Here is a 12,879-nt window from a genome sequence, read left to right on the forward strand (position 1 = left end):
TATTTTAAATCATTAAAGTCCTTAAATTACCCATATCCAGCCAATAAAATTGGGACAACACAACGCTTTTAAGTACATATAATATAAGACTGCTGACTTTTGTTTATTTTGTTTATTTCTACACATCTCGCCTAGTAGGTTTGCCTATAACATTTCGATAAACTCTTTGAAATCGTTTGCTAAACACACGTAGGACACGATCCACATACATTGGTTATGGCTGGCTGTATCTCAGCATTAACAACATTTAAACATTTCTACACATCGTAAACAGGATCTAGATCTCTTCATAAATATCATTCGCTCTTTGTGTTTCACATTTTTCTTTTGTTTCGTTTTTATTTTATAAAAATATACAATTATAAATATATATATGTATGTATATATATATATATATCATGTAGTATGTACATTAAGATATTTCAAAAAGACAAGAAAAAAATGTACGTCTTTGTTTTTAGTTTTGTTCAATAAATTAGTAGAAAATACTTGATTTGTTTATATAAAAATACAATAGGGTCCATAGGTTTCGATACACATACACGTTTACATTGTTTTATTTTTATGTTTTATCTTTTCTTTTTGTGGCGGTAATAGAGTTTTTTGCTTAAGTTAACCATTAGTAAGTAGCAAAGTTTCATTGCACAAAAAGTATGTTTGTATAACATACAAAAGGCTTACAACATGGTTTTCTCAGTGTGCCGGAGTTGGTGTGGGTGGTTGAGAGTGTGTGTGTGTGTGTGTGTGTTGTGTGTAGTTGTGTGAGTATGGTGAAAGCTTTTTTTGGTGGGTGAGTGCGTGTCTTTGTGTGTGTGTATGGCAAGCATTTTGGTGCATACTTTTCGGTCCTTTGCTGGGGTATAAATTTCGTAAATCGTAGCTGCATGTAATAACGATGTAGATCTTTAGACAAGACCTTTTGTTGTTATCAATTTTATAAAGATTTACAATTAAAACTAGGTTAGAAAGCCAATTTCGATCAAATCTGTTTTTATTCAAAACGTTTTGGTTTTTTGGAAATAAAATTAACCCCCTGCAGACCAAACTCATTTATATGGCAGCAGACCATTGTCTGCGAGACACAATCATTTACATTTAGCTACATACATTTATATACACATATTGATCAACATTGAACAACAGCAAATACATACAGGTAATATCCATTCGTTGGCTCAAAAAAATTGTTATTTAGTTACTTATACATATATATATATATATATATATTGGTTAGCTCTATGGTACATTGAATCTACATACAATCCACATCTATATTTCGCTACTACCATTTAAAGCCACATATTTCCATTAGTTTAATTTAGTTTAGTTAGAGCTATTAAAAAAAAAAAAACAAAAATAGAAATAGAAAGGAAAGAAAGCATTTCGTTTGGTTTTCAGATGAGTCAACTGGCTAGTACAATTAAATACATACACACACATCAATATGTTGAATAATTTGCATGCGTGTGCGAGTGTTTTGGATATTCATTTGGATATCGCAAGTGTTATCAACTTAATCCAGCCAAACGCCATAACAACAATCAATCAATTAATCAATGAATCAATTAATCAATTGATGAATCAATCAACCAATCACTAGCAACTTTAACCCGATTCTATCGTTTCTAACGTTTCTATCTATTCATATTCATTTATATCACATTGGTTTGTTGGTTGTTTCAAACCCACCCCCACCCCGCCCCGCCCCTCCCACTCTTTTGTATCCTCTGGTTTTGTTTCCTTTTTCCGGCCACAATTCCGCCTCCTAGCCATGTTTGTTGTTGGAAAGCTCGCTCGCTCACCGTTGGAGCCATTAAATGCAATTTTGAAACCATTTTTCAAGTGCCTTCCTCTCTCAGCAATTTCCTAAGTTTCCACTGGCATTGAGTTGTTGGTTGTGGTGTTGTTGTTGTTGATGTTGATGTTGTTGCTGTTTGTAAGAGTAATGGTGGTAGCAATGATATTAGCCGCTGCCAAGTGTTGACCTCCATTCGCTTGGAGCGACTCCTGCGACTTAAAGAGCGTGGTGGTCTCACTGGAGTGCAAGTCATCCTCATCCTCCTCCTCGTCGTTCAGCTTAATGTGCTGGTCCAACTGCTCCAGCTTATGTACATCCTGCAGGTCCAATTGCTGCTCCACCGCCTCCTCCTGCTTCTCCTGCTCCTCCGCCCCCTCTTCCTCCTCCAGTGGCTTCTCCCTGCGACCCGTGTAGAGAAACACCTCCATGTGATCCTTGCCCTTCACATAAACACTGCCGCGCGGCTCGAACTCATAGCGCTTGGCGAGGAAGGGCAGGCAGTCCTTACCCACCTGGATGCGATTGGGCAGACCTGTGGAGTCCATGCGGGAGGCCACATTGACCGCATCGCCCCAGATGTCGTAGTACAGTTTGCTGGTGCCGATCACACCGGCCGTTACATCGCCAATGTTCATGCCGATGCGCAGGATGAGATTGAACTCCAGTAGGTCCTTGTTGAAGGCATCCACCACATCCTGCATGGCAATCGAGAACTCCATCAGCGTGTGAATATGCTCGTCACCGGAACCGCGATGCGACGGATCCAGTCCACTGGCCGCCATAAACGTGGACCCAATCGTCTTGATCTTCTCCACCGCCCGAAACTCCGGTCGCGACAGCAGCTCATCGAAGTCGCCGATCAGCTCGTTGAGCACCCGCAGGAACTCCTTGCCTCCGAGATAGCTCTCGTCGTACATCTCGTTGAAGTTGACGATCGAGGCAAAGATGATGGCTATGTTGTGATGGTTCTCCGAGTACTTGGCCGTGTTCTTCAGATGCTCGGCCACATGCTTGGGTATGATGTTGTGCAGCAGCATGTCCGCCTGGTTCTTCATGTTCTGCACCCGCACCTTGTCCTGGTTGGCCACCGCATTGCCGTAGAAGGTCAGCCGGTAGCCGATCTCGAATTCGCGATTGAGGAACCACACCAGCACCAGGATGAGCAACAGGTCCAGATAGATCTCCACGTGGTAGTCCTGGAACCACTTGATCTCCTGAATGAAGTTCGATGCCTGATCCTCCTGGTCCTCCTGATCCTGTTCCTGATCCTCGCTACGATTGTGACTGTAGACCATCAGCTGCGACACCGCAATGCCGATGAAACAGAGGGCGGCCAGAAAGGCCAACACATTGCGCACCCAGCAGTTGAGCTGCGTGAAATTGCAGAAGTGCACGATGCACACGAAGATCAGGAAGCCGTAGTGATACTCGAAGGCCTCCAGTTGCTCCAGATCGAGCAACAGGAAGTTGGCGATGATCAGCAGCACGGGCATGGCCATCAGGATGGCCAGACAGATGTGCCATGGATACCAGCTGGAGATGGCCTCGAAAATGCGATCGGCACAGGACTCAAAGTGTGGCCCCCGCTGCTGCTCCTCCCCGCTTCGCTCCAGATCCTCACTGGTCGTCGACTTGGATCTGAAGCGGTGGCTAACGTTGCCACCGCCACCGACGCCACCGCCACCACTCTGCCGTCGGCACATCTGGCGGGTGAAGAGGAAAAGAGCAAACACCTGGATGCCCGTGAAGCAGGAGAAGAGGGTCACCCACAGGCGAAAGCTCGGAGTGACCGTGTTCTGGGTCATCAGGAAGAGCGACACGGAGATGCACAGGTAGACGGCAATGCCAACGAATATGTCGATGTAGGTGTTGTAGCGCGGCGTGGCCAAAGTCGGCGGTCCCTCCGTCTCGTTCTCGGCCCCAAAGCGATGCGCCTTCGATCGAAAGTCGCGCTCCAGCTGGCGCGACTTGAAGTACAAACTGAACCTGCGCAACGGTGGCTTCACCAGGTAGCTCCTCTGCGACCGGGCATTGTCCCGGACGCAACGGATCAGCTGGAGGTCCGATTGTTTGCGCAATTGCTGCAGGCAGGCGGCCAACGGATCGGCCAACTGTGACGAGCAGGCGGGCATCAGCAGCGGCGGTGGCGGTGGCTGAACGGCCAGCGGTAGACCCAGACCCAGACAGACGCCCTGCACCTCGCCCAAATTCGAGATGCTCGACGTGGAGCTGGTGAAGTAGCCCGACACCCGATGCTGACTGATGGCCGACTGGTTGAGCGCATAGATCTGCTGCTGGATCGAGGAGCGACGCGAGTTGCTCTTGATGCCCGAATCCTTGCGTGACGTGGCCGAGGGGCAAATGCTCGACTGGCGGGAGTGCGTGGGCGGAAAGATGCCAATGCCGGCATTGCAGGGAGCTGGCAGGCAACAGGGACTGGCCGACGATGGCCCCGGTTCCAGGGTGTTCGCTGTGGCGGTGGTGGTGGCTGTGCCTGTGGTGGTGGTGGGTCTACCGGTGGCCAAAGTCGAGGCTCGTGGCCGCGGCACTGGCGATTGCTCCACTGTGGGTGCTGCCTGTGAGGTACACGCTCCTCCTACCGCTCCTCCTCCTCCTGCACCTCCTCCTCCTGCACCTCCGCCAGTTGATTGCCTGCCACACTGCGATCTATAGCTGCCCGATCGACCAAAAGGGGAGATATCGCTGCGCGACTGACTGATGTAGGAACGCACATCGATGATGTCGTCGTACATGGAATACTGCCCCGGGGAGCAGCAACCGCCTCCCGCCTCCGGCGACCGGAGCACACTGCTGGCCAGGGCCGTGGACGCGGCCGCATGATGGAGCACCGGCCGAGCCGGCGGTATGTCCAGTGTCTGGGTGCGATGGCCGCTGAGCGACTCCAACAAAACGGGCAGTTGCTGATAGCCACAACCGTTGCCATTCTGCAGCTGGCTGTCCATGAAGGCCAGCGTCTCCTCGGGATTCAATTGATTCTGCTGATGCAGCTCCTCCTTCTCCCGCTCTCGCTCTCGCTCCCTCTCCCGCTCCCTCTCACGCTCCCGCTCTTTTTCCCTTTCCTGTTGAGCCGCGGATGCACAGCTGCCACTCCGGCTGGCCAAATCCTCGAAACGCTTGAGAAAACGCGGCACTTTCCACACCTTTAGCTTGATCTTCGATCTTGGAGGATCGGCAGCTGGAGGATTGGGTCGTGGCGTTGGTGGACTAACTGGCACCTGTTCATCGGAGTCGAGGCTGCCGGGCAAGGATTTAGTGGTGATTATGATCTTGGGCCGTTCGCGCACCACAATCACCGGTGGCACGCCCGCCGCCGCCGGATGGATGATGCCGCGTTCCACATCGCGATCACGATCACGATCACGATCGCGACTCTGGGACTTCTTGCGCAGCTTCATGCTCAGCGAGGTAAGGCGCGGACGCATGGAGAGCACCGGCGAGGGATTCAGTGAGCTGGACAGCTGGCCCACCGGCGAGGCGGGCGGCACATTCGGCTGCACCGCCGACACATTGGTGGCGCTCTGCGAGAGGGAGGCAGAGGCACCGTGGGCACCGGGCAGCAGCAGGGCACTGCCGGCCGCATTGGTCGGCATGCTGGGACTCAGGCTGTTGGTGCGGGTGAAGTCACGGCGGCGTCCCACCACGAAGTAGGTGCGGTGACCTGGTGATTGAATGGAGCGTTTCAGTTACTGCCTTTCGGGGTTGTTCGTCTTATTTTTATTTGGCCCACTCACCGAACACCTCCTCGCCCTCCTCCAGATAGTAGGCATCGCCCAAGAAGCTGGATGTCTCCTGCGAGATGTGCACCTGCTCCGGTTTGCCCGAGGACTCCATTCTAAGGGAAGGAGTGGGGGGTGGGGGGTTGAGAGGGTGAGTCAAAAATATTAATTTGCACAAATTACACTGGCTAACAAAATTAAATGGCACATGCCAATGGACAATATTTGTTTATAGTACCATTATTAAATTTTAGCTGAATAAAAACCTTGTTTTCTATTCATGTTATAAGGATTGAAAAAGTTGCTAAAATTCAAGATCCGACCATATAAATGGCTCCTTAAAAAATACAATCGCAAAACCCGTAATTAATTGTATGGCATTGTCTTTTAAATCGAATACTGACTAAGTAAACAAAAATTATCTTTTTATTGAATCTAAAATTTTATGTTGCATATTTTTACATTGCATATTTTAATTAAATCGTTAAATCATAATATTAAAGACAATGCCTATAAAATTACATAATTTAATATTAGAATATTTTAATTAATTATTTAAAATGGTTCTTATATGACTTGGTTTAAGTTTTGTATTAAATTGTCAGATACAAAAATGGTTTCCAAATATAGAAAACTTTAAAACTTAACTCTTTCAATATTTAATATATAAAACAACAAAAAACCGCAGTGGATGTAAATGAAAGTGAGAAATAGTATAAACAGTATTTGGATTTACTACGTTTTTTTAGCAGTGTTTTTTTAGCAGTTTTTTTTAAGCAAACTAGTCTCCTGCAAGTGAGATTTTCTAAATGACGGAGTTGGACTTCGTCACCAGAGAATTTCGTCGATTTAATTTTGTTGGCCAGTGTTACTATCGAGGGCTTACTTGTTGGCCAGGCTGACGTCGTTGCTCCACACATCGAACTTGACCCGCCGCGTGCCCACGATGCCGCAGAGGACGGTGCCCGTGTGGACGCCCACCCGCATCTTGACGCCCTCGTGCCGCTGGGCATCGAAGCAGCGCATGGCGTCGATCATGCCCAGACCCATTTCCACGCAGCAGATGGCATGGTCGGCCCGCGGCTCTGGACAGCCGGACACACAGTAGTAGCAGTCGCCCAGCGTGGAGATCTTCTCGCAGCCACTCAGCGAGCAGAGGTCATCGAAGCGCTCAAAGAGATCGTTGAGGATCTCCACCAGCTGCTCGGCCGTCTTCGTGGAGGACATGCGCGTGAAACCCACAATATCGGCGAACAGGATGCTCACATTCTCCATGCTGTGCATGTGAAAGGGTCGGAACAGCGACTTCACATCGTTGGAGGCCCGCGGTCGCATGTAATGCGATTCGGGCGGCATTCCACCCGAATCGAGACCCGAGGTACCGCCCTCGTTCAGCAGCATATCCGCCACCTTGGGCGGCATCACCGAGTGGATCATCTTCTCCTTGAGCTGCTTCTCCATCTCCAATTGGCGACGCACCAGCAGGTTTTGACCCACCTTCATGAAGGTGCCGCGCATCCGCACCAGATTCATGATCAGCACATGCAGCCCCACCAGATGCACACTCAGGTGGGCCATTATCCGTAGGATTAGTATCTTGTTGCTTGGATCGCCATTGGCTGTCATTTCCGATCCCGATCCCGAACCCATTCCAGATCCCATTCCCGATCCACCGCCGTGAATGGCACTGCATCCGATGACCATGTGCGAGACCATCTCGAACGCAATGGAGTAGCTAATGGCGGTGCTGGCGCCCAGCCACAAGGGCATCGGCAGGGCCGTGTAGATGAGCAGCACGATCTCCAGACAGATGGCAAAGTGGCCCAGCGGACTGAAGGCCCGGCCCGTGTAGGTGAGGAAGGCCAGCGAGGCGCCGCAGAGCAGCAGGGCGGTCACCGCCGACGTCGCCGTCCGGTGCTCCCGGTACAGGTCCCAGTGCGTGAAGCACAGCGCCATGATCGTCACCAGCGAGAGCATCGAGAAGGCGCTGGAGATTGGCCGCCAGAAGTCCTCTGATCCGCCGTCCACCACGAAGTACAGGCACCACATCAGCGAGCACAGCAGGATGTACGATAGGGTGAACCTGCAACATATAAGAATTAAAGGAAACCATTTGGTGAATGTTAAAAGCTTGTGTTTTGTTAATATATATTGTATAGTCCCGAAGTCGAAACCCGAATATATTTCAGAGGAAACAAGAGAGTGTGTTTTGATCAAAGAACAAGAGGCATTATGAATAACGCACACCATCCTAACAAAAACCAGGTCACCAAGAATTTTAAATATTTTAAATATGAAATTCATTGGGTTAACCTCACTAACCTTGCCTCAAACATTTGTTATATCAAAGCTGTTTTTTGTCTAACAAATAATCCTTGATTAAATTTTAAAGCCACTGTAATTAACATGAATCCCATTTGATTGGAAATTTGATGACGAATCCAACGATGCGATTCTGACAATTATTTCCCAGTCTTTTAATACAAAAACTTATTTTTTAAACCATGTTTTTGGGTTTTTCGAGAAATAAGAAAATTTAACATTTCTAAAGAGTCTTTTTGTTGTAACTTGGCCAAAACAAGACGCATAGCCACAACAGTGACTGTTTTGTACAGCTGGCGAACTATAAAATCCAACCCCATCGATATCCAGAAAAAAAAAATTATTTCGATATAAAAAACGATTTTTTAAAGCCGTTTTCTTAAAAATGTCCAATTTTCGCATTTTTGATAAGGGGGTACATCATCATTTTTTGCCAAAATTTGAAAGCCTGGAAAAATTTTAGCTGTGAATGCCATTTGATTGGTAATTTTATGACGAATCCAACGACGCATGATATTCTAACTTCTGACAATTATTTCCCAGGCTTTTTATTCAAAAACTGATTTTTAAACGGTATTTTTGGGTTTTTTGGCGAAATAAGAAAATAAAGCATTTCCTAAGAGTCTTTTTGTAGTAACTTGGCTTAAATAAGACGCATAGCCACAACAGTGACTGTTTTGTACAGCTGGCGACCTATAAAATTCATCACGATCGACTTATAAAAAAAATTATTTTGTTTTTAAAAAAAAAAACTATTTTTGAAAGCCGTTTTTTTTGAAAATGTCCAATTTTCGCATTTTTTCAAGAATGTCTAGTTTTTGCAATAGCTGCGTGCTGAAATTTGCTTTCTTTCTTGTTGTGAAACATAAAACCATAAAACTGTATTATAAAATAGCCTTTGATTTTGCCACCAAAAAAAGTTCTAAAGAATTGGTTTATGTTATCTCCTTTTATTAATTTTTTTATAAGATTTTGTTGGACTAGAGGTGTAAAATCATGTCTGTTTTATTTGATTTTACATACAACGAATTGGGTATTTGTGCTGTTTGACAATCAGAACTGAAACCAAATCTTAAAATCTTAAAAAGAAAAAAATATTATGCCGTGGAGCAGAACAAATAATTTGCAACAGCAAATACAAGCAATAAGTAGTAAATATCGATTTTACATGAAGATCGGGGATGCCAAATAAAAATGTTTAGTGCATAAAAAATAATGTGTTTACTTAACACAAACAAAGAGCATGCCAAAAAGTTATTGATTAAGGGAAATCCTGAGCAACAGACTCCATTACCGCATGTTAAACGAATACGAATCAAAAGTCCAGGGAACAGAAGCTTGGCAAGATTAGGATTAAGTGCGGGACAATAGACCAGAGAAGACTTGGGGTTGGGTTGTCGTCAACCACTTTAACGTCTTGCTCCAATTACATCCACCCACCTCGAGTAATTTTTGCTGATCCCATTTAACTTTCGCCGCAAGCCATTCCCATTTATACTAATTAACGTTTGCTGCAGCGAAGGGTCGCGGAATTGGAGCGGCAAGTGGAGAAAGCGGCTTACACTTTCCAACCTGTCACCATGGGAACTTTTGCCAGTGCAACTGCCACTTGCACTTCTAACTCCGCTGCCACTGCCACTGCCACTGCCACTGCCACTACATTCATAACAAATTTAGTTTCGCTCGGAGGAGCAGAGGTCAAAACTGGAACCCAACTGGCACTGCAACTGAGGCCCCAGATGACGAGCTGCCCACTAATCTTTGGCCATTGTTGATGAGCCAAGCCCTGTCGCCATTGTTTGCCTTGGCCATTCGGGAAACTTTGGTTGCTAACCTCTTTGGTTTTCAGTTTATAGTTAATAATGGTTGGCGAAAGTTCTACAAGGGAAAACGTCAGGAGCAGAACAGGGATCTCAAGTCTAGAAAATTTCATTTTGGTTCCCAATGAAAAACTCATCTTGTTGTCAAGAACCTGATGGAAAAGTTTTGGGACTTGGCGATGATTTTATATAACTAAGAATAAGAAGTACTTCCCAAGGCTCTAAAGAAACACATTTAGGAAGTTAGGAATTTTTGAGAAAATTATGGAATTTATAAGATTGCCATCATTAAGGTACAAGTACTGTCATCTTGAAACTTTAAGCAAAGAAAAACATACAAAATTAATATTTTAGGGCTGCCTTTTTTGTTTTTAAGGATTATGCAATATGTATTTTCGGTGTATTTTAAATGCAATCGTTTTAACTATCTAAAAGCAAAATTTATATAAATATACAAACTTAAATCAAAACATTTGAAAGCAACCAGATTATGGAAACTTTCGCTTCTTTCTTTAGAGTAGAGTTCATTTCACATAATCGATTGCTTTTGTTTGTTATAAATATTCTGTTCGTTTCATCTATCTGAAAACTGGCTGGCTTTGGCTGAAACATTTGCAGGCTGTCAGTTCTATGTAGTAACAAACAATCGATTGCTTGGTTGCCTTTTTCTGGTGCCGCACGCGAAACTGCTGCAATTGGCCGCCAAATGGCCCGAAATGGCATTGACCTGCAGCGCCGACCCCTAACCCCTGACCCCTTGAGCATGGAGTCCCCTGCCCGCATCCCCATCCCCATCCACATCCACATCTCCATCCACATCCACATCCACATCCACTTTGAACCGTGGGGGGCACACGCCAACCGAGCATTTATGGCGGCAATTTCGCCATCCTGCGCACTTCCCCAACTAATTTGCCCTCGCTTACCCCATTCCCTTTTACCCTTTCACCCATCCACCCTGCAACTCCGACCCCTGACCTCTGACCCCCGACTCTCCACCCAATCTCGTTGATTGCATGCACGTGCATGAGTTTGACTCCCCTGCAATAACTGAAATATACACCTGCAAAAGGGTTAACGAAAAGGGTCTATTCAGCGGGGTCTCTGGGCTAAATAGGTCCAACGCCATGTGTCAGCGAACTTAGGCCATTTAAATGAATTGATTTTTAACTGGAAGTGTAAAAATTGCAAAAAAAAAAAAAACATTGCATTAACAAGTTTTGCCGCAAACGGATAAAAAAAAAATTGAAGACTTAAATTTCTTTTTTTAATTTCATTGAAAGTAACAATTGCATTACAAATAATACTTCTACAAACGTACGTATATATAAATCAAATTGTTTCCTTCACAATTGCTGGGCAATTAGCTGCTTTAATTGCGCAATTTTGTGCACATTTAAGGAATATCTAAATTAATTGTTTCCTACTAATTTCTTAATCAAATTCAATGTGCCTAATTGGCCAAACAGTTTGGTAATTCGCACCGAATTATTCACAAACTGTAGTTATTAAATGTTTATTATGATTTAAATGAAAACTATTTAAATTGTGATAACGAAAGGGGGTGAAAATGCTGTTTTAAAAGCTTAAAAAGTGCAAAATCCTCTTTGGGAAGCTGGCCTATTTGTTCTTTTGATTGTGCGGGCTGACAGCTCGATTTGCATAGTTGAGTGGAAGCCACGACTTTTAATTGAATTTTCATTGCAACCCTCTTCTGATTTAAATCCCCACATGAAACTAGTAAGATATTTTAATATTAATGGAAAATTAAGCAGGGGTGCCAAATGCCAAAAGGTGGTGTGCCAAATTACAAAACGTTATGGTGGTAAAAAAAATACGTGCTTACAGTTTTAAGTTTAGTTAATAACTTAATTCATGTGTGTTTTTGATTATCTAAGCTATTTGGATTTTCCCTTTAATTGCCAAAAAAAAAAAAAAAAAAAAAAACATATTTATCTTTAATTATAAATGTTTAATTTTGCTATTAAATAAGAGAAGAACAAAAAATCTATTTATATACTCCTGCGCTTTTTATTGTGCGCTTTTTATTGTTTTTAAATTCATATGATTCTCATTAATCGAGTATTTTGTTGGGTGATCTTACCTATAACGCATGCGGATGTGGGGAAATACGCTGGCCTGGTACTGCTCCTCCAGGACCGGGGAGTCGAACTTGGGGTCCAGCCAGGACTTGGCCGCAGCCCGCTCGAAGGCCACCGGCAACATCACGCTGCAGCAGGAGTGCCGCCGGCCAGTTTGGCTCAAATAGGTCTGGATGTGCGGCGCCAAGGCGATCTGGATGTCATCGGTGGAATTGGCCCGGCTATCGTTGGCCAGTACGCCTGGCGGCATCGCCCTGGAGCTCACCGATTGACGGCGTGACTGTAAGAACAAAATCAAAGCATAGTCTCATTAATAAATAAAGTTAAAATAATATAAGCGAACAAAAATTGGGAATTATTAGCCAGAAAATTGAATAGTTTTAAAGTCTATAAATTCTATATATTATCTTCTCTATTGCAAACATGGTTAATAAATTTAAATTTCATTTTAAAACCAGCGATAAACAAAAAACCAAAATATAAAAAAAAAACGTCAAAGTTGAGATAATGGTAATAAAGAATTATTATTATTAGTTCTATTTGTGAGACTTTGCAGTTAGATAACCTCTCTGTAACTAAATATTTAAAAAAATTATAATTAAAAACCCGTAACGGCCAAGTCACAAGCATTAAAAAATAAAAATATAGTTTTCAGGCAACAAAAATATTTTTTTTTTTTAAATATCTACAAAAGCTATTCATATTTAAGGATTTCTTCACTAGATTTTATAGTAATTTTGAATGTTCACCATTATATTTTCTTAAGAAAATGTGACCAAATAGCTGTGGCCTAAGAAATTTGTTTTCTATCTTAATATTTCCTATTTATTTTGAATATATTGATTTTCAAGAACAAATAATTTGTTTCAGTTTATAAACAAAGGCATTTTGCTACTGCACACTCTTAGAATGTTTTTACTTTGTATTCCAGTTAAAAATTAAACCATAGTAGCAGACCGGTAAGAAATGTTGAAAATCATCGTTAAATATAATTAATTATAACAAAGGGGTTAAATTGCGAGGATTAGCGGATTAGTCTCGGTTTGTTTCCTCGCTGGATTAAACGGCGGCTGTCATTGTTATTGGGCGTGGTGGTGGAT

The 12,879-nt window shown here is 44.0% G+C and overlaps 1 protein-coding gene across 2 annotated transcripts in view; it reads right to left on the bottom strand.

Moving 5' to 3' along the window:
• Window positions 1–973: 973 nt before the first annotated feature.
• Window positions 974–12,879, bottom strand: part of LOC108137623 (adenylate cyclase type 9) — a 47,746-nt gene continuing 35,840 nt past the window's right edge. For both annotated transcript variants that reach the window (XM_017259394.2, XM_017259396.2), the window contains 4 exons: window positions 11,782–12,059; window positions 6,422–7,618; window positions 5,551–5,651; window positions 974–5,477 (listed from right to left, as the gene is read on the bottom strand). In XM_017259394.2, coding sequence (XP_017114883.2) covers window positions 1,867–5,477; window positions 5,551–5,651; window positions 6,422–7,618; window positions 11,782–12,059 — 5,187 coding nt within the window. In that variant the 3' untranslated portion in view covers window positions 974–1,866. The remainder of the gene's footprint in view (window positions 5,478–5,550; window positions 5,652–6,421; window positions 7,619–11,781; window positions 12,060–12,879) is intronic.

Source organism: Drosophila elegans, unplaced genomic scaffold (assembly GCF_018152505.1).
Source record: "Drosophila elegans isolate 14027-0461.03 unplaced genomic scaffold, ASM1815250v1 contig_149, whole genome shotgun sequence".
Taxonomy (NCBI): Eukaryota; Metazoa; Arthropoda; class Insecta; order Diptera; family Drosophilidae; genus Drosophila; species Drosophila elegans.